The sequence below is a fragment of the Oncorhynchus tshawytscha genome, linkage group LG33, assembly GCF_018296145.1.
Source record: "Oncorhynchus tshawytscha isolate Ot180627B linkage group LG33, Otsh_v2.0, whole genome shotgun sequence".
Taxonomy (NCBI): domain Eukaryota; kingdom Metazoa; phylum Chordata; class Actinopteri; order Salmoniformes; family Salmonidae; genus Oncorhynchus; species Oncorhynchus tshawytscha.
This window is the reverse complement of record NC_056461.1, coordinates 1119449-1141298: the sequence shown is the minus strand read 5'-3', so window position 1 is coordinate 1141298 and position 21850 is coordinate 1119449. Positions and strand designations below refer to the sequence as shown.

The following is a 21850-nucleotide window of genomic DNA, read 5'->3' as shown; positions in this document are numbered from 1 at the left end:
GGATTTAGGACGTACCAAGGCTCTTTCGTGATTGTGCTGCGATGGGGCCTTTTCTGCACCACGTTGTTTTAATGGAATAGATTATAGGCTCTATGTGTAACTACATCCTACCACGGTGCACCTTCATACACGTCGAAATCACGAGGTATTCAATGTAAAGTCCTTTAGAAATGTTGTGACGGTTTCTTTTAAACTGTTGTCGTTTCATTGTTACAGGTTAATGTATTTCACTGTTCTTCATTGGGTTCTTTGTTAAGCCTGCCTGCATAAACTGTTGTATTAGGCTATACTACATATTGTTGACTGAACATAGAGTCAAATCATTAGTAAGTGATATCCGGGTCACTTATACCTGAAACAAGTGGAAAGGACTCAAAATGCTCATTCAGTTTAATCAGAGTTTTGCTTTAAAAAAAATTCCGTCGTGCATCAAGTGGTTTTCGTTTGTTGCGTTGCAACGTCTTTCCAAGGCTAACTTCTATCCTAATAAGTCAAATTTGACATTATTCCATATGTTAGTTTATTGTCCCCTCTTTTAAACTACGGAGTAGACTAGTTGATAGCTGAAAATACGCACATGACTTTTAACATCTCTCACATTCAAAGGCTCAGCCAATCAATGAAATAACCACAAACAAGATATAGTCCCACAAGTTTCATGTATTGGAATGAACATACAGAGTAGGATGAAATTAATTTTCGATCATGCAAACAAACATGCGTTATGTTCTGAAACAAATCCAACAAATTAAATAATCCATGCTGTGTCATTTGGCATCCTGCAGCAGCCAGCTATTTCTGCAATATCACTCCTTGTGAGCGAACAAATACAGCCGCTGGCCCCCGCAGATCTGGTCTCCGATGCCAGCCTCCTATGCCAGGGCTCACCTCTGTGTTCAGCGGGTGACGCTGTAGCTTCACACACGCACGCACACACACACGCGCACACACACACGCACACAAGCAGTAATTATTCAAATCAGAAGCGAGTGGTTGAAGTATTCAATGAAGAGGGAAATTATAAGCTACAAAAAGACCTCAGTTCACGTCGATTTGGAAACCAAAAGACACAGGCCATATTAAGGGCAAAAGTAAGTGTAATTTGCATCAAACTATTTTTGTGTTTGTTTAAGGATTAGTTCCAAAAATGTATTGCTACATCAAAACTACATCATTGTTACATCAAAAACCCAAATAAAATGTGGTAGGCCTAACTCTTGTGTTGAATGGTTGGATAAAAGCTTCACGGGTCATTATTTTTGTTTGTTTAATCCTTCTCCAACCCCGTTATTTTCTCAGACTCTTCGGGGGAGGTTAAGTGATACACAATAACATATCCTTTGAATATACGGCCTAAAATGTGGCATATGCTTCGCTAGTCTTGGCACTGGCAGCATGCACTAGCGCCTTTGGCAAGCGGAAAGACTCCAAGCCTGCCAAATTGAATGTGTTGGACATGCTTAAATGTTATGCCTGCGGAGCAACACAGAATCAAAAACACATGTAACCTATCAATGCATTCACATCACAGACCAATTCTCTCGTTTGACATCGAGCACGCCTACTTGAATAGGCCTAACCAAACAAATAGGCTAGTTCAGCAACATTTTACTCGGTGATTTAGCAAAACGTCAAATAGCGTTTCCCCGCCCTTTCTTTCTCTTCACAGACGGGAAATCTTCCCTAGCTGACAGTAAATATTCAGGAAGTTAATACGCCACTTCCCGGCAAGATCACAGATCCTGTTTGAAGCGCGAGACCTAATAAATAAGGACCGGGGCGGCACACAGGCCACTAAAGATGCTCTAGCATATATTGCCTGAGAGGTGACGTTTCTGAGTTTGAAGAGAGTAGAAAAAACGTAAACAATGTGGTGGACATAACTGACATCATTGTGCATTTAAAGTGGCAATCTGCATTTTTAAACTGCCACTGCCACTGCCACTGTTTCGGTAAAAAGCTGAGTGATGGACCTGGAGAAATGTAACCACTCTCAAATTCATAGAGGGTACAAGGACAAAGAATCCATGAAATTAAAATGATAGTATTCACCATGTTTACATTTACTTTGTTTAGAAACATTGGAGTAAAATGAGCATATATTTTGGGTTCTGATGGGTTACAACATCATTAAATACTTGAATGTTGATAGCCTACTGAAGCAAGTCATTACAGCGGTGATATAGGGAAAATGTCTCGTGTGTGTTTTTTTCGCTAGGTGTATGATAGGACATGATATTTAATGTGACATTAAATTGACCTAGATTCTGTATAAGGCAGATGATCGGGTATCCTCAAAATATCCGATTAATTTGATGATCATGAAGTAGAAAAATACGAACTATGCCTTGCTGTTAATTTATTTACCACGAAACTGTAAGAAAATAATGCAAATTAGTCGATACATTTGGTTATAGCATAACCATGCAAATAAATAGGCTATAACATGGAAATATATAAACATAATCTACTACTTGATAATGTAACCCATACGATAATGGAACACTATAGGCTATTGAAAGACGATGTTTGGATATTATATATGATATGATGGATATTATCAGCGATTAGTATGCTAAAACTATTATCTTTATAAGTCATTGTGTTGACTGTGGTCCCTACTGTGAAATGTAACTAATTGCAATTTAAAGGTACATCGTGGATATTGAGATCGTAGGGTCGTGAAGTAGCAGTATGTGCAATGTTCAGGGACTGCAACATTGAGCATATGAAATAATGGTGGTTGTACAAATAAGTTATGGTATAGGGAGGGGAGGGGTAAAAGTCCTTGAGATGTCAATTTTGTTTTTGTTTGTTCATGAATGTGAATGTTTTATGTCATGAATTCGTTTCCTATCGCAGTGCATTTTCTTGTACTAAAACAAATAGCATATCTGTGAAAATCAGACACTAAAGAAATACCTATTCTCTATTATCTACTGAAATTGAACATGTTATTTATTTGTTTTATGGTACACTGCATCTTACTCTGTTTGCTATAGGCAGAATACTATTGTGCCATTATGGCGTAACTACATGTGCGGACACATGCTACAATGCATGCAGGAGGGTGCAGAGGAGACCGAGAGAGAGAGAGCTAGAGACAGAGAGAGAGAGGAAGCCTGCAGAGAGAGGTTAGTACAGTGGTTCACAAACTCGGGGTCGTTCCCTGAGAATCTGTACTAATATTAACAAACAAGTTATGAACTTAAAAAGAAGATAGGCCATGTGGAGATGTTGATATTGAAGCATATCTTCCCTATAGGCCTACCTTACAAGGCAATCAAAATGCAAACAGTACAATAAAAAATAAAAAAAAGTTGTACATTTTGGTTTGTAGCTGATGCTAGGTGTCCCACTTCCAGGGGTATAACATTACAGTTGTATAGCTATAGGCTAGAATGGCTTAGGGTGTAACTCTCACAGAAACACCATTATATCACCAACACTTTTATCAATACTTTCCTTGGATGCCACTAGTCTAAAAATGGAATCTGTCTCATCCCAACATTTTAAGTCACTCCAACAAAACGATTTTGAGGTACATTGATGTTATATTTTGTCATTTGGAAAAAGTTGTGATATATATATATATATATATATATATATATATATACAGTGGGGCAAAAAAGTATTTAGTCAGCCACCAATTTGGCTAGTTCTCCCACTTAAAAAGATTAGAGGCCTGTAATTTTCATCATAGGTATCATAGGTCATCATAGGTACACTTCAACTATGACAAAATGAGGAAAAAAATTCCAGAAAATCACATTGTATGATTTTTAATGAATTTATTTGCAAATTATGGTGGAAAATAAGTATTTGGTCAATAACAAAAATGTATCTCAATACTTTGTTATATACCCTTTGTTGGCAATGACAGAGGTCAAACGTTTTCTGTAAGTCTTCACAAGATTTTCACACACTGTTGCTGGTATTTTGGCCCATTCCTCCATGCAGATCTCTACTAGAGCAGTGATGTTTTGGGGCTGTTCCTGGGCAACATGGACTTTCAACTCCCTCCAAAGATTTTTTATGGGGTTGAGATCTGGAGACTGGCTAGGCCACTCCAGGACCTTGAAATGCTTCTTACGAAGCCACTCCTTCGTTGCCCAGGCAGTGTGTTTGGGATCATTGTCATGCTGAAAGACCCATCCACGTTTCATCTTCAATGCCCTTGCTGATGGAAGGAGGTTTTCACTCAAAATCTCACGATACATGGCCCCATTCATTCTCTCCTTTACACGGATCAGTCGTTCTGGTCTCTTTGCAGAAAAACAGCCCCAAAGCATGATGTTTCCACCCCCATGCTTCACAGTAGGTATGGTGTTCTTTGGATGCAACTCAGCATTCTTTGTCCTCCAAACACGACGAGTTGAGTTTTTACCAAAAAGTTATATTTTGGTTTCATCTGACCATATGACATTCTCCCAATCTTCTTCTGGATCATCCAAATGCTCTCTAGCAAACTTCAGACGGGCTGGTTTAAGCAGGGGGACATGTCTGGCACTGCAGGATTTGAGTCCCTGGCGGCGTAGTGTGTTACTGATGGTAGGCTTTGTTACTTTGGTCCCAGCTCTCTGCAGGTCATTCACTAGGTCCCCCCGTGTGGTTCTGGGATTTTTGCTCACCGTTCTTGTGATAATTTTGACCCCACGGGGTGAGATCTTGCGTGGAGCCTCAGATCGTGGGAGATTATCAGTGGTCTTGTATGTCTTCCATTTCCTAATAATTGCTCCCACAGTTGATTTCTTCAAACCAAGCTGTTTACCTATTGCAGATTCAGTCTTCCCAGCCTGGTGCAGGTCTACAATTTTGTTTCTGGTGTCCTTTGACAGCTCTTTGGTCTTGGCCATAGTGAAGTTTGGAGTGTGACTGTTTGAGGTTGTGGACAGGTGTCTTTTATACTGATAACAAGTTCAAACAGGTGCCATTAATACAGGTAACGAGTGGAGGACAGAGGAGCCTCTTAAAGAAGAAGTGCCAGAAATCTTGCTTGTTTGTAGGTGACCAAATACTTATTTTCCACCATAATTTTGCAAATAAATTCATTAAAAATCTTACAATGTGATTTTCTGGATTTTTTTTCTCATTTTGTCTGTCATAGTTGAAGTGTACCTATGATGAAAATTGCAGGCCTCTCTCATCTTTTTAAGTGGGAGAACTTGCACAATTGGTGGCTGACTACATACTTTTTTGCCCCACTGTATATATAAAACATTTCATCAGTTTTTAATATATGTAGTACAATTTAAATTATATTTGGGGCAGAGCTTGCAGGTGTAGAAAGTGGATGTGGAGGTCCTTAGACTGCAGTTGTGAAGCCGGTTGGATGGACTGCCAAATTCTCTAAAACAACGTTGAAGGCGTCTTATGGTAGAGAAATTAACATTAAATTCTCTGGCAACAGCTCTGGTGGACATTCCAGCAGTTAACATGCCAATTGCACACCTTCAAAACTTGAGACATGTGTGGCATTGTATTGTGGAACAAAACTGCACAGTTTAGAGTGGCCTTTTATTGTCCCCAGCACAAGGTGCACCTGTGCAATGAACATCTGCTTCTTGATATGCCACACCTGTCAGGAGGCTGGATTATCTTGGTAAAGGAGAAATGCTCACTAACAGGGATGTAAAGAAATTTGTGCACAATATTTTTAGAAATAAGCTTTTTGTGTGTGAAAAATGTCTGAGATTTTTTAAATTTAACTTATTGAAAGTGGGACCAACACTTTCAATGTTGCGTTTATATTTTTGTTCACTACACTTTTCTCAATTGGCACACGTGCGCGTTTGTGTCAACTGTAGGCTCCCAGCCTCACGTGACTAAACAAAACTAATCCTCACATATCAAGCAAAGTAGCACTTTTTGGTTGAGTGATAGGACTCTACAAATCAAATGTTATTTGTCACATGCACCAAAGACAACGGGTGTAAACTTGTCATGAAATGCTTGCTACCTGCCCTTACCAATGATGCAGATTTTAATCTAATTAAAAAATTGTACAAAAGAGGAATAAAATACACAAGAATGCAGCTATCTATATCCAGGGAGTATATAGAGTATACCAGTACCAGATCAATGTGCAGGGGTACAAGGTATTGGAGGTAGATATGTACATAATGGCAGGGTAAAGTGACTAGGCACCAGGATGGACAATAATAACAGTAAAATAAAGAACAGAGTAGCAGCAGTATTGTGTGTGTGTGTGTGTGTGTGTGTGTGTGCGTGCGTGAGTGTGTGTTTCGGTATGCGTGTGTACATAGTGTATGTGAATGTGTGTGTGTGAGCGTGTCAGTGAAGTGTGTGTGAGTGAGTGTGAATATATAGTATTGTGAGTGTGCACAGTCAGTGCAAGATAGGGTCAATGCAGATAGTCCGGGTAACCATTTCATTACTTCCTGTTGTGTTCCTTTCATGTTAATTAATTCTGTGTTCCTGTCCAAAATGACCGCCCCATTATAGCTGATTATGAATCCATAATAATACATATATTATCACCTAATGTTGTGTTAGATCTTTTATCAACTTCAGTTCCTGTGAACATTACAAGTTTTCAACTTCTATTTGCTTATAGGCCTCATTGACCTTTTATTTTATTTTTTGACCTGAGCTCATACAACTAATTTTTGAGTAAAAAAAGCATAAGGTACGGATTATTTTGAATATAACAAATACTCAGATGAAACATATCGTGCTATTTATCACAGACTACTTTGTGTCAAAGTTAACAAGCACTCTCTCCTCCTCACCAGTGTCATGATCAAAGATATGATCAAGAGCCTCACATACAGTAAGTATATTGTTTGGTCATTGTACTGCCACAGAATGAATTGTGAGCAAGGCCTCAAAAAAGCTTTATATACCAGAGCTGCGAGAAAAGTTCTATATATTATTGAAACAACGTTGTAATTGTTTGTGAGAATGCCAACAGGTGTGGTTTCCGTGGAGGAAAGATTATATTTGGGAAAGGTTTCCGTGGGGGTAGACATGGAAGCCAAGAAGGGGAGTGAGGTGTGTGAGTGTGTGCTCAAACACACATGCATGTAGGGGTCTGGGAGAGGAAGTGTGTCCATCTGATGAATGGGCATGTGCCTGAAATCAATTTTATACACTAATTGTAGTCTCACCCATCAATTTCTAATGACCGGTCATTTTTGACGGGAACTCCATAGGTGTACAAAAGTTCAATAAAACACCCAAAATATTATGAAAATCATCCAAATGTATGTTGTGTGTTCAGATGCTCTGTATGTACAAAGCCATGGAACCTTATGACTATCAGATTAAATGAACTACATTTTTCAGAGAGAAAACTTGTAAATAGGTCCAATTAGACCGGAACACAGCAGGAGGGTTAACTATTTTAGCAGTCTTATGGCTTGGGGGTAGAATTTGTCTCGGAGCCTGTTGGTCCGAGAGCGGATGCTCCAGTGCCGTTTACCGGATGTTAGCAGAGTGATGGCTTGGGTGGCTGACGTCTTTGGACATTTTTCGGGCCTTCCTCTGTCATGTTGTTTCTATTGAGGATTATTGCAGTGACATTAACATGCAATAGGCTTATAGGCAATGTTCATTTGCATACTGATTTACCAATGTAAATTATAATTTGAAAAACTAAAACACGTTTTTAATTTCGATGCCTCATTTGGCCATGAGTCCCAAAAAGATCACCAGTGTAGCCACTCTGACAGATGAAGAAATATGGAGGTAAAACCAGTGTAAGGCAACGCTCAATGGCTGTTATTACATGGATTAAACAAAGTATTCTGCTGTAGCCCCCGCGCTGGTGGTAAAATGTCTGGGGTGACAGAGAGCCCTGTCCCCCGCGGCCGAAGGCGTTGTTCTTTGTTGGAGTTTAGTCACAGCTGTAGCGAAGGCGCTGGTCCAGGCATTGTGTTGTCCAATGTGCTGGTCGGGGTTGCTAACAGATGGTACAGGAGTCAGCGGCTGCAGCGAGAGGATGACGTTGTTAAGAGGTGCAGTGAGGTAATGGGAGACCTGTGATTTGTTCACCTGTCACTTTCCCTTTGTTGAGATGAATGGCGCTCCACGGTGGAGTCAGACACTGGCCGTTTGTTTGGGGTGTAGTCTGCCCTATAGTTTCATTTCGATTTTCGAATCAGTCTTCTATCACGCAATCAAAGGTACAAATTGGTATAATTATTTAAAGTAATTAAAACAACAATGGTGCTATTAATAATGTAGCGGTAATATCAATTACAATGACATAACAAGACAAGCACACACACACACACACACACACTGTCCACGGCACTGTGCCAGCCATGCTATAGTGCACTCACCGTCCAAGATGATAAGCCCAGAAAGCGTGATAACATCCAATTTGAATCAGTCTTCTGGTTAGTATGATTGATATGAACTCACTGTAAACAGTATTCTATTCGTTTCAGTCAAATACAATTGTTCGTAAGACTATTTCTAGACTAGTTAGACCCCTCATGTGCCTCTAGTGTAGTTAGACAAAGACACAAATGGGAGTGTAATTGAATTCTAGCATCTATAAATGACTAATATGTATAGCCTTTGGTTTAGTGTATCGTTATGGTGGTATACACATTGGCAGCTATACGAGCTGAATTGCAGTGTACAGTCCATATCTAAACAAATAATTAAATAAACAAAATGTTTCTTCTGTAAGTGTGGATACCATGCTGCAAATATGTGTTCTGGCATCACCCAATTTCCAATAAGTGAACGAGACATCACCATAATATTTTACGCGCAAAATACCTGTTTTGAATAGGTTATTCATGTTCGCTAACTTGTATTCATTGTAATGTAACCATTTGTCTAAACGTCTTGAGATTAAATTTCATGAAACGACAAGTTTTTGAAAATGGTCAAAACATAGCAACAATCCTTATCCTATTATAGAAATCATAATAAAGGTTTCTGACTCATCGATGCCACCACCTAGGCTGTTTTCAAAAGAAGAATTTGCTTTATCGATTCAGTCGCTTTTGATTCAACCGCTCGAGCTTCGGTACATTGTAATACGGATCATTTTGGTGACATTTGTAAACCAATGAACGACTGAAAGGGCTACGTGACGTAGTCTACGAGTCCCCGTAGAAAGGCGCGGAGTGTAGCTATAGGTACGGAGGTGCGAAGCAAAACGAAGCTGAGACCGCTTCCGAGAGTCTAGACAAGGGATTTGTACACATCGAATCAATAGTCATCTCCTCCCCATAAATTGCACACACATAGGGCTCAGTGCTCGCCTTGCCGAAGAGCTTGATACCCGTAGGAAGACAATGTCTTTTTTGCAATAGCCCTTGGACTCGAACAATTGTGTGTTTTTATGCATTCGTTCGTCGTCTTTGCTATTATTTTATTTTCGATTGATATTCGTTTTGGGTGTTTTGCGTCAGCATCCACGTGTAGCATTGAACGTCGCTGTTATGATTCGAGGCTTGGAGCAACTCAAGAGTGGAGGCCTGGATACCAACCACAAGTCATCTACAATTCAGCCGTGTTTTTAGTTTTTCCCCTCCTTTCTCTGTTGTTTCTGGAATACGTATTTACTCATTCATTTAGTCCTAATGCAAGTTGAACGTTTGCAGTAGCTCTCGACCACTTTTGCCTGAAGACAGAGAGCAATGGTGCATTTTTGTGCATCCTGAAATCTGCATATTGAGAGAGATTATTTGATTCAGAATTTACTTTGTGGCTTGCTGGTATGTTTATTTAATTCTTCTCATCTATTGGTTGTAAATGGTAGGCTATTTTGTATTTGATCACGTGTTCAAATATGGTGTAAACTATAGCCTATACGCCATATAGAAAACGTAATATTTACTATAATCATGTCTGAAATTAAAGGCCTATATTTGAATACGAATCAAAATCACAGTGTTGGAAAGGAAAATATGTTTTTCGTAGCCTACCATCTTTATTGGCTTGGATTTGTTGACTTCCTAAACCAATAGATGGGAGCCATTCACTTTAAATGCATGGGCGAGATTTGCGTCTCATGGAAGTTTTGGCTTGCAGATCTAAGGGAGACGCTTGCAAGTGTAGCTCTCCAGCCTCCACGATGCTCTTCCACGGGCTGCTCGGAGGCGAGATGCAGGGGGTTATCTACGAGATGGGCCGGAGGGCGAAGGGCGATTCTACCGCCATCAGTTCGGCTATAGACATGGGAGAAACAGAGACGGTGGGTAAATGCTCTATTAAAGAATGACCTGTGCTGTTCAGACATGTGGAAGCACAAATAAAGCGTTCATTTTGAGGGACTACGGTCAGAAAGTAAACTGCGATTAAAATATATTTATTTATAAGCTAGACAGCAGTACATTGCTTGCATGTTAGCGTTCACATTTGCTAACCATGTGTGCATAAATTGTAATTATTCATGGGCACTGGCTACTATTTCGTATTCCTACGAAACAACATGTTACAATAACTTTAGAATTTTATTCACGAAGTTTCCTTTCAGATGCATGTAGACTACATAGGCCCACTTAGATAACAAAACAGATACATACAGTAAAAACTCAAAACATTTGATTTTACACTGCATGGTATGTCTGTTTGCCCGTTTTAAGGCAAACAACCCAATAATTATTTCTAACAGATCATCTTGATCACTTTGATAGCCTATTTAGGTATGTTATCTAGGCCTATTGCTATAGCAGGATATAGGCAATCACTGTCATTGATAAGGGGAACCCAGCAAGTCACGAAACATATAGGCTTGTGAAACAGAAACAGGCTTCTCGTTTGTTGTAAAAACAAACAAGGCGTTGTTCAATAGGCCTAGCTCACGTCGATTGTCCACTAAAACACGTCTTGAAGTTGGACATGCTCATGTCCATTCAACTCTCCAATTGAAATATAACACATCCAAAGGAAAATACGTTTATTTCACAGAAACGTTAGAATTATAATGCTTAATCTGTGATGATTTTTTGATTCGTTTATTAGACCTAATCAAATACGTTTTGCAATATGTTGGTTGTCAACAAGATTCGTTAATTGATGATAATATTGAGTGTTTCACGTGAATTAATGCGCTTAGGAAAAATATTTGAATTTGACATTTTCCTTTGATTTAGTTGTTATAATAAATGTAGCGCATGCCTCAATAAAAAAATTATGCTTCTGGTGCATTTACATGTTAGGCCTACCTGTTACGTCATGCCACATTTAGGTTCTATCTAGTGTTACCATTTTATCTATCGCTTTCATGACTGCAAAGTAGACAGAGGTATGAACAGGTATGGAATATGTGCACGCAAAATATTCACTGTTATACAGTATTGGCCTTGACATTTCTTGGTGGCATACTATCGAACGTGTTCTTATTGTAAACATAAAACTTATTTCCCTTTCCCTCTTCAGGGTATGAGGTCCATCAACAGCGACCGTGTGGCCTTATGCGCGGGCTGCGGGGGGAAGATATCTGACCGCTACTACTTGCTTGCGGTTGACAAACAGTGGCACATGCGCTGTCTCAAGTGCTGCGAGTGCAAACTCAACCTCGAGTCCGAGCTTACCTGTTTCAGTAAAGACGGCAGCATCTATTGCAAAGAAGATTACTACAGGTAACCATGATACAAGGCTACAGCTATAACAACAACAACTGGCCAAGCAAGCATATAAACGAGAGATATCCAATTAGGCCTAGGCCTACAGCTAGTATTCTTTCTAGGCTACTTATTACAAACACTTCAACTCCCCAGCTACTGCTACTCCATTGGTAGGCTAATCTCTCCCCAAAACACGGTAGCTTGTTATCCACGCAGGCCATACATTATTTACAAATTACAACACATTAGCCAATATGCTACTATTCCATATCTCTTGTAGACCTATTCTTGTTTTTGATGCTATACTTAGTCTAAACCAAAACATCATATTTTTAAGTGGCAAAAAGACAAGAATGAAAAAAAAAAACATGAAGATCTGAAAGCATTTAGCCTTTTACGCGTGATAATGAATATGCCTGTATTGACTAATAACAACTTTACATCAACGTTCTTCGTCAGAATGTGCACAAACTAAAGTTTGTTGACCCTGGATTGAATCTATATTCTGTACGTGTTTGTGTCATCCGCTCTCTTCTCCCAAGCAGGAGGTTTTCCGTCCAGAGGTGCGCCCGTTGCCATCTCGGGATCTCGGCGTCGGAGATGGTCATGCGGGCGAGGGACTTGGTCTATCACTTGAACTGTTTCACCTGTACAAGCTGCAACAAAATGCTCACGACCGGAGACCACTTCGGTATGCGGGACAGTCTTGTGTACTGCCGGCTCCACTTTGAGACACTCATACAAGGGGAATATCAAGCGCATTTCAATCACTCGGGGGATGTAGACTCGGGCAAAGGACTTTGCGCGGGCAGCGCGGGGAACTCGCTGGGGCAGACCTACTACAACGGCGCCCGAACCGTGCAGAAAGGAAGGCCGAGGAAAAGGAAAAGTCCCGGGCCTGGAGCAGATGTGGTGGCTTACAACGCAGGTAGGACGAGTATGTACCGGTTAGCCATGAATGATTATGGTCATTTAAATCTACAGAAAGTGCCACGAAAAGAACATCTCACAATTGTAGGACCTATTTTATTTCACAGTGTGTGTGATATCTCTGTTGGAATGAAAGATAACGCGCAAAATAGTGGATTGTTGGACTAATTTGAAATATTTTGGTTTGATGGAACTCTACCCTTATTTCGATAGGACTGGTTTACTTACTTTCGATTAAAAAAATTACAGGCCTATTTTGTCTGCACCGTTTTGGGAAACATATAATGGCATTTTTGTCATTTTTAAATGAAGTTAATCAGTTTGATAAACTAAATGGTTACTTCTTATTTTTTATAATCAAAAATATTTTCTGCTTTGGACGTGTTTATGCGCAGACTAGGCCTGACATGTTTTAAAACGGATCGATATGTATATGTTGATTTATTGAATAATTCACCTTTCTGAGACAGCGCAATTTTAACAATATTTAATGTTTGCTCAAAGATGTGAGGGAAAAGTGGGAAGTTCAATGGAGGCCTCTGATGATTTGTGGAATGGGAGCGCTTGATCCACTTCCAATCTAATATATTTAGATAACATATCCTCAGAGAAATATGCAAGATGAACATGCACAGACCACTAACTAACGCATTCAAGGAGAACCTGCTTCTGAAGGTCTACCCAATTCTCCATGTCCTTCTGCATGTCCCATTATAGGCTACAGAGAGACGGCTTGCGTAATAACATCTCTTGAAACACTCAATTTCATTCTTTTTTTAAGTGTTTCACTTTGCCCACTGAACATTTCATTTGCAAGCTCATACACAGTCAATTTAGTCTTGTAAAACCTATCTCAAAACTTAGAGTAATAAAATATTTTTTAGAAGACGACAGAAGCAGACAAGTGGAAAATAGTTCAGATGGGGGCTAGGACTTCAAAGAAGATGAGCGAGAGAGATGATCGAATTTTTCCCCCAGTCCCACTTCACTTGTTGAGTCTCGCAGTTTGTTTGGTTTTCGGGTATAAAAAAAAAGCAAAATTTTTGGGTCGGGAAATCAATGTTGGATTGCTTGTAAAACATGGGAGAACCCGTGTAGAATCCTGAATAAAACTCTCCCCTGTGAGATTTCGAGAGAAAGTCTCCCGCCGCCAGGAATATGTTATTCCGTCATAAATAAAGGACCGACTTGAGCGAGAAGCTCTTGGTGTGTGTTACCTTTGTGCGAAAAAAAACCACTAGATTACTTTGACGTCTTGGTATTATGATTAGGCATTAATAAGCAATGTTTCTACTTGTTATAGGGGTATTATCATTCCGATAATAATATGAGTAGGAGTAGGCAAGGATAGGCCCAATAAGGATAGAGCCAGATTGTATAAGCCTGTCGGTTTTTCGAGAATAAAGGATTTAATGATACAATTCCAGGTCGCTAAAGCTCCATATTGTGGTGGCATATGGTGATTTGAATAAGAAAGGCGAATGGCAGAACGCTTTAGTAAGCACGTGAGTTAAACATGAATGGTAGGGATAATAGTTAAAAGATTAGGTCTGTTCTCTGCATTCTGCTTTGGGGAACGAGAATTTGGATTTTCGTTTCATAAACATTTTGAAATGTACCGTTCTGAGTGTGCTTCAATAACTATGAGCATGCACATGTATTTACAATATGTATACATTATTGTCAAGGACTATTTCATAAACAACTTACTTTTTTTGACAGGGTTGTCTGGTAAATGGTTATACAAATGGGCAGGATTAATTGCACAATTTCCCTCCAAATCTAAAATAGCCAACATAAATAGACGACATATAAAAGAAGAAAGCCTAATTACATAAAATAAAACAAGGACTTCAATCTTAAACCAACTAATACTGTATATAGGCTTATACCTAACTTTCTTTGTATAATATTTTGCATTGTCCAAGATAACTTTGACCCACTTTTCCAAAATCCCATATCTAATGAAAATCGAATTAAATTATAGCCTGCAGTGTTATACAATATTGAATAAGGCACCATGGAGAGGAACATGTTGCCTTTTCTTTCTTTCTACCTTTCTATCTTTCTGTTTTGAAGCTTTGCTTCCACCTGAGGGCATTTGTTGACATTGCTTTCACTATCATCTGGATTTTCTATCAAACCCTGACTGCACTGCATAACACTGTGAAAATACATGCCAATTTTATCCAATATAATATATTCTGCAATCAATTAATCAAATGTATTTATAAAACCCTATATACATAAGCCAATGTCACAAAGTGCTATACAGAAACCCAGCCTAAAACCCCAAACAGCAAGCAATGCAGGTGTAGAAGCATGGCGGCTAGGAAAAACTCCCTAGAAAGGCCAGAACCTAGGAAGAAACCTAGAGAGGAACCAGGCTCTGAGGGGTGGCCAGTTCTCTTCTGGCTGTGCCGGGTTGAGATTATAACAGTACATGGCCAAGACGTTCAAACATTCATAGATGACCAGCAGGGTCAGATAATAATCACAGTGGTTGTCGAGGGTGCAACAGGTCAGCACCTCAGGAGTAAATGTCATTTGGCCTTTCATAGCTGAGCAATCAGAGTTAGAGACAGCAAGTGCGGCAGAGAAAGAGATTCTAAAACAGCAGGTCCAGGACAAGGTAGCACGTCCGGTGAACAAGTCAGGGTTCCATAGCCGCAGGCAGAACAGTTGAAACTGGAGCAGCAGCACGACCAGGTGGACTGGGGACGGCAAGGAGCCATCAGGCATGGTAGTCCTGAGGCAAGGTCCCAGGGCTCAGGTCCTCTGGGAGAGGAGGGAGAGGGAGAATTAGAGGGAGCATACTTAAATTCACACAGGACACCGGATAAGACAGGAGAAATACTCCAGATATAACAGACTGACCCTAGCCCCCCGACACATAAACTACTGCAGCATAAATACTGGAGGCTGAGACAGGAGGGGTCGGGAGACACCGTGGCCCCGGCCGACGATACCCCCGGACAGGGCCAACCAGGCAGGATATAACCCCACCCACTTTGCCAAAGCACAGCCCCAATACCACTAGAGGGATATCTTCAAACCACCAACTTACTACCCTGAGACATGGCTGAGTATAGCCCACAAAGATCTCCGCCACGGCACAACCCAAGGGGGGGCGGCCAACCCAGACAGGATGATCACGTCAGTGACTCAACCCACTCCAGTGACGCACCCCTCCTGGGGACAGCATGGAAGAGCACCAGTAAGCCCGTGACTCAGCCCCCGTAATAGGGTTAGAGGCAGAGAATCCCAGTGGAGAGAGCGGAACCAGCCAGGCAGAGACAGCAAGGGTTATTCGTCGCTCCAGTGCCTTTCCGTTCCCAGTGTGGTGAATTCCATAACCATTGGCAAAAGTTTTTGACATGCAATTGACATTACAATTTTTTTTTACTCACTTGAATATTTTGACATATGAATTTGTTGTCCCCGTTTTTTAAGGAATTATTAGTAACACTTTAGAGTCATTATTCTAGTAAATACAATACTTACTGTAATTACAGAAGAAAAAAGGGAAAAAGTGAGTTCCAATAATGAGCAAATGCAATACTTTTAACACTGCACTACTTACAAAGTAATAAGAACACTTAAGGTAAGGTATTTGTTGTGTCCAGTCAATCTTTCGGGTTGACATTTTATTGATTTATTTAGGCATTTTCACTCAGTGTTGTGGGTATTTAGGAGTAATCACATTGATTCTTTTTGTATTCAGTTTTGCCACCAACATGCTTTCTAATTTAGAGCTTCCAGAGCACTTGTAGACTGTCAGATGTGTTGTAGGTGTTTTACAGACAGTTTTGCCACTAACATGCTTTCTAATTTAGAGCTTCCAGAGTACTTGTAGATTGCCAGATGTGTTGTAGGTGTTTTGCAGACAGTTTTGCCACTAACATGCTTTCTAATTTAGAGCTTCCAGAGTACTTGTAGATTGCCAGATGTGTTGTAGGTGTTTTGCAGACAGTTTTGCCACTAACATGCTTTCTAATTTAGAGCTTCCAGAGTACTTGTAGACTGTCAGATGTGTTGTAGGTGTTTTGCAGACAGTTTTTCCCATGCTGTAAACTACAGAATGTACACATATAGGTCGTGCTCTTGCTTGATTCAATTTGATACAAAAGTTGTCATTATGAATTCATTGAAATTAGCACAATAGTTTATAGCTATAGATAACTGTACTGTTACCAATAATAGTAATAATGCTAATAATATAATCTGATTAGCTAGAAAGAAAATATTCTAGTGCAATGATTGCTCTGTAAAAGTACCCCTTTAATGCATAATTATTGACTTACATTTTCAGTTGATATTTTAATCTCACTAGACTCAAAAATATTTCACTTTGTGTATCCGTTTAGCCTCCACTAACCACAACCTTGTAAAGTCCAGTCCGTCATGAGCTTTCCTGTCAACAAATAAGACACGCGGTCTGTCTGCCATAGCGTTCACAACGGCAACAACACATTGGAATAGTCTGAATACGTAATCCCAATGATGACATGATCGTAACCATAAACTAAATACCAAAGTATTGTGTCATACTGTATTGTATCGTATCTTAACCAGAAACGAACCTGTGTGTGTTGTCCCTCCCCTCCAGCATTAAGTTGCAGTGAGGATGGGGACCACCTGGACCGTGACTCCCACTACTCCTCCAGCTCCAAGTCCAAGCGCATGCGCACCTCCTTCAAACACCACCAACTGAGGACCATGAAGTCCTACTTTGCCATCAACCACAATCCAGACGCCAAAGACCTGAAACAGCTGGCCCAGAAGACGGGTCTCTCCAAACGCGTGCTGCAGGTGAGAAAGAAGATTCCCTTCATAAGGCCAATTACTTACACACAGGTAAAGGTAACTGCCAAAATAGTGGCTACCATGCCTATGCCCCCATCCACAGGGCACGAGTGTCACTGAATGGTTTGATGAGCATGAAAACTATGTAATCCATATGGCATTGGCAACTCAGTCATCAGATCTCAACCCAATTGAACACTTATGTGAGATTCTGGAGCGGTGCCTCAGACAGCGTTTTCCACCACCATCGACAAAACACCAAATGATGGAATTTCTCATGGAAGAATGATGTTGCATCCCTCCAATAGAGTTCCAGACACTTGTAGAATCTATGCCAAGGTGCATCGAAGCTGGTCTGGCTGGTAACGCCCTGTTAAAACACTTTATGTTGGGGTTTCTTTATTTTGGCAGTTACCTGTATGTTATTGTATATAGTCCACTTCTGGGCTCATATTGAACAAGTGTCTCAGAGTAGGATCAGTTTGTCCTTTTAGATAATAATGAATAAGATTATATGGATAGGGGGGACCTGATCCTAGACCAGCAGTCCTACTCTGAGACGAATACTGGCACTGATGCTCATTTGGTAAGTGAAATCTGCATCGCATTTCACCAGTTACAAATACTGTAAATCATCATTTTTTTGCTCTGGTTATCTGTATGTTTCGGTTTAGTGCAAAATTCCACCTAATTAAATATACCATTTTACTTTTTTATTACATCATTACAATCCAATGCAAGTCACTATATTAGCATTTTTTGCACTTCATGTCCAATGGATCCTTAAGTGTCTAAAATGGATTGTGTATCTCAGCAAAGTTAGTATTTGGAAACAATGTCCAGTTAAACAAAACCAAAGCATGGAGTGCTGTTATAACTTGTCCATAGACTGCTTACAGGGTAAGGAAACAAAGTGATTTTGTAGTTTGGGTGAACTATCCCTTTAACTACTAACACTCAGCATTCACACAGAGGGAAAGTGATTAATCGGTGTAACAATAAAGGAATTAGTTTAGAGTAACAATGTTCCTTTTGGGAAACAGCTTGGATGCTAACGATGCAACTGACTGTAGGAACTACAAAAATAATTAACCTAAAGCTGCAACATGTACATTTTTGGGAGACCCGACCAAATTTACATAAAAATGTGAGTTATAGATCTGTCATACTCATTCTCATTGAAAGCAAGTCTAAGAAGCAGTAGATCTGTTCTATGTGGGCTATTTCTATGCTTCCCGTTCTTAAGTTTAGTTTTTGCGTCTTTGACTTTCGGCTTTGAACACCAGCCTAGAACAGCTGAAAATACAATATTTTTGGTTATAGAAAATATATTTCACAGTGGTTTAGATGGACAATGATTCTCCACACTATACTTTTGTTTTTTCACATAAACTGAAATTAGATGAACAATTAGAATTTTATCAACCAGGAAATGGCGAAGCGATTTCTGTATAGTGCATCTTTAATGTTACACAAACTATGAAAGCTCTTGGGATACTAGGCCTTGTACAATAGTACTCGACTGTGTGGCAAATGGAAACAGTGGTTTATGCTTGTGAGGTTATTGTCAAGTGTTGTACATTGATGATGGTACCTGCAGCCCTTGTAGAAAAATGTATTTGTGTGGCTATGTACTCATTATTTCAACAATTCCCTCATAGTTGTTTTACATGTAGTAGTAGTAAATAATGACAATATTTGAAATTGCATTCTTTGTATCTGTGGTAATAATGAACTTAATAATAGTGCAAAAAGCCAGAGAAATCTATCAGGGAAGTTTTTGATTAGTATAATTGTTCAAGTGTTATGATTATCCCAAACAAATTGTAAATTGAAATGACCCACCTATTTCCATCCCGTTGAACATAATTTTCACAAGAGTAAAAACATTTAGTCCTCACACAGTCAGTATAGATATCCCTTGATCTAAGTCATGACCTATTTGTTTGTTTTTTTAAAGAAAGTGTCACCGAGTTACCATACCGACTGTTTAGCATTCGACATGGGAATTCAAAAACACGCAACGGACCATTTGCAAAAGTATAAACAACTGCAAATTATATGTTTTTTTAAAACAGGCGTAAAACACGGATTTAATGAACAAACTGAAGAAAAACAAAGCTGACTCTTTGCTTTGATGAATTCCATTTTCATGTTTGTCATTTTGATTTGCACCCTCCTCTCCTTAGGCATCTCTCTGTTTCTAAACCTTTACCCCCACAGTCCAGGCTTCGGTTCACCACACTTACACTATCTATTGAGCATTTTTTCCCCTTTCTCTTTCTTTCTGTGAAGGTTTGGTTCCAAAACGCCCGGGCCAAGTTTCGCCGGAACATTCTACGTCAGGAGAGCACAGGACTGGACAAGCTGTTGGATGGGTCCACTCTATCAGGGGGGTCGCCTTCAGGCCCTCCCTCCGAGCTGTCCAACTCCTCAATGAGCCCTTCCAGTACCCATACCACCCTCACGGACATGACCAGCCCCTCTATGACATCGGCTAACCCTGTACTGACCGCCGTGCCGGGGGGCATGGACCTACATGACTCCATGAGTGTGAGCCCTTCCCAGACCACCCTTACCAGCCTTTTCTGATGTCACCCACCCCACCCGATCCGCCCATAAACCAGCTCACTCAAGAGGGAGTCACTTATATAAATGATATTCCGCCTGGACCCTGGACCTTAGGCTTCCACCCTGTCACTCCATCCTGACCATTCTGTTTCTAGGTAGGGATTTGTAAAAAACTAAATAAAAAAAGGTAAAAGCATTGGGGAGTGTAAAATGCAGATGCAAAGTACTGTAGCAAGGTTATCCGGAAGACTCTAGCGTGCCTTATACATTTTAATCACACGAGGAATCCCTGATCTGATAAATGTCTCATCTAGGTGGCATATTTCTTACAATATTTTGTTAAAGGACGGTTGCCCCACTGACAACTGCATTTGCTTAAGACATGGCCATCAAAGCGGATCTACTTTACAATTCAGTCTGTACAGAGTAAGGGTCTGATGTCAACAAGAAAATGTATATTGATAGATAGGGCATAGATGAGAATTAGAATTAAACTGATACAGTTGATATAAAGATATCATGGTCACTATCCTTTACTCAGACTTTGCTTTAATATTTTGTGACAATAAACTGTCATACACAGAAATTAGATATAATATATATTGATATCTGACTCATTGCTGAAGGAATTGCATTGATTCTATTTGCAGTCACCATTTAATATCTCAGTAACACATCTACATTTTAAGCAAAAATAGCTACAACATATCTAGTGCTTTTTGAGCATCACACTCTTTGGATTATGAATTGATAGGAGAAACATGGATTTAGATTGTGGAATAATGTCTGGCTATTTGAATATTGTCACATTCATCACTACATTTGTAGTTTGTTTCAGCACTTGTGTACCAGATGCACTTCCACACACCATACTTACCTCAGTCTAAATGTCTTTCTATGTTCTTGTTTCTGAAAACCAGCACTCTGATTTTGGGTAGATACCAAGGTTATGGCTCTGTTTGCGTGGTATCACATTTTGAAATTCTAAAAGTCCATACAATGTAGGAATTTAACACAAAATAAATCGATTTAAAACTTAGATGCTGTTTGGGAGCATCCAACAATGGTACCAGCAATCAAAAATAAATCCAAGACACCACTTCTAAATACTTATTTGGAATTGCCCTATAAAACGGTTCCTTGTGGGAACCTGCCTGAATATTGGTGTAGGTACAGAGAAACTAATCAGGGATTTGTGAAGTTGGCAAATAAACCAACTTTACCTGGGTCCTGCTCATTAGGACCGTACAGTAGCAACATGTTTTGTAATGGAAAACATAAACGAGTGTTTCTTATTGGACAAATTCAGACAGTACCTCCTTGTTTCAAACTGTTTTCTTCCACTTGGTGCCTACTGAACATTACCCTGGAAGCTGGTAGGACTGTAAGGGTTTCTGACATGGAGAATCAAGATGCCTTCCTTTTGACTGTGATTACCTTAACTCATGAATGAGGAGGGTGCTCTTACTTTATCTTTACACTTGTGTACATGCTGTTTGGGATTCATCATCCCTTTAACCAGTCTTTTCTTTGTTTGTCCTCCTATTCTTGTGCAGTTGCCCCCTTTTGATGTAATTAAGCATTAATTTATTTCAAAATGTAAAATGGTGAGCAAGACTTGACCTGGTCTCTGTTGTTTTTTAAAAAGTTACTACCTATAGGATATGATCATATGCCAAACGCACACATGTACAGTTGAAGTCGGAAGTTTACATACACTTAGGTTGGAGTCATTAAAACTTGTTTTTCAACCACTCCACAAATTTCTTGTTAACAAACTATAGTTCTGGCAAGTCGGTTAGTACATCTACTTGGTGCATGACACTAGTCGTTTTTCCAACAATTGTTTACAGACAGATTATTTCACTTATAATTCACTGTATCACAATTCCAGTGGGTCAGAAGTTTACATATACTAAGTTGACTGCTTGGAAAATTCCAGAAAATGATGTCATGACTTTAGAAGCTTCTGACATAATTTGAGTCAA

The 21850-nt window shown here is 39.7% G+C and overlaps 1 protein-coding gene across 2 annotated transcripts; it reads left to right on the top strand.

Moving 5' to 3' along the window:
- The first annotated feature begins 9140 nt into the window (after positions 1 to 9140).
- LOC112247253 (LIM/homeobox protein Lhx2-like) lies at positions 9141 to 21616 on the top strand. Of its 2 annotated transcripts, XM_042311736.1 has the most exons (6): positions 9141 to 9701; positions 10018 to 10180; positions 11368 to 11570; positions 12098 to 12483; positions 17095 to 17297; positions 19587 to 21616. In XM_042311736.1, the coding sequence occupies exons 2-6, from the start codon at positions 10061 to 10063 to the stop codon at positions 19881 to 19883; spliced, it is 1209 nt and encodes a 402-aa protein (XP_042167670.1). In that variant the 5' UTR covers positions 9141 to 9701; positions 10018 to 10060; the 3' UTR covers positions 19884 to 21616. The 2 variants fall into 2 exon arrangements, with proteins under 2 accessions (XP_042167670.1, XP_024271731.1); XM_024415963.2 differs by lacking the exon at positions 9141 to 9701 and having other exon boundaries at positions 9998 to 10180; positions 12101 to 12483.
- The last annotated feature ends 234 nt before the right edge of the window (positions 21617 to 21850 follow it).

Excerpts from the sequence above, each read along its gene's own strand:
- LOC112247253 (XM_024415963.2), top strand. The coding sequence starts at position 9,998 with ATGGAAGTTTTGGCTTGCAGATCTAAGGGAGACGCTTGCAAGTGTAGC. Across the intron at positions 11,571-12,100 it reads TGCAAAGAAGATTACTACAG|GAGGTTTTCCGTCCAGAGGT; the intron begins GTAACCATGATA and ends TCTCCCAAGCAG. Across the intron at positions 12,484-17,094 it reads TGTGGTGGCTTACAACGCAG|CATTAAGTTGCAGTGAGGAT; the intron begins GTAGGACGAGTA and ends CCTCCCCTCCAG.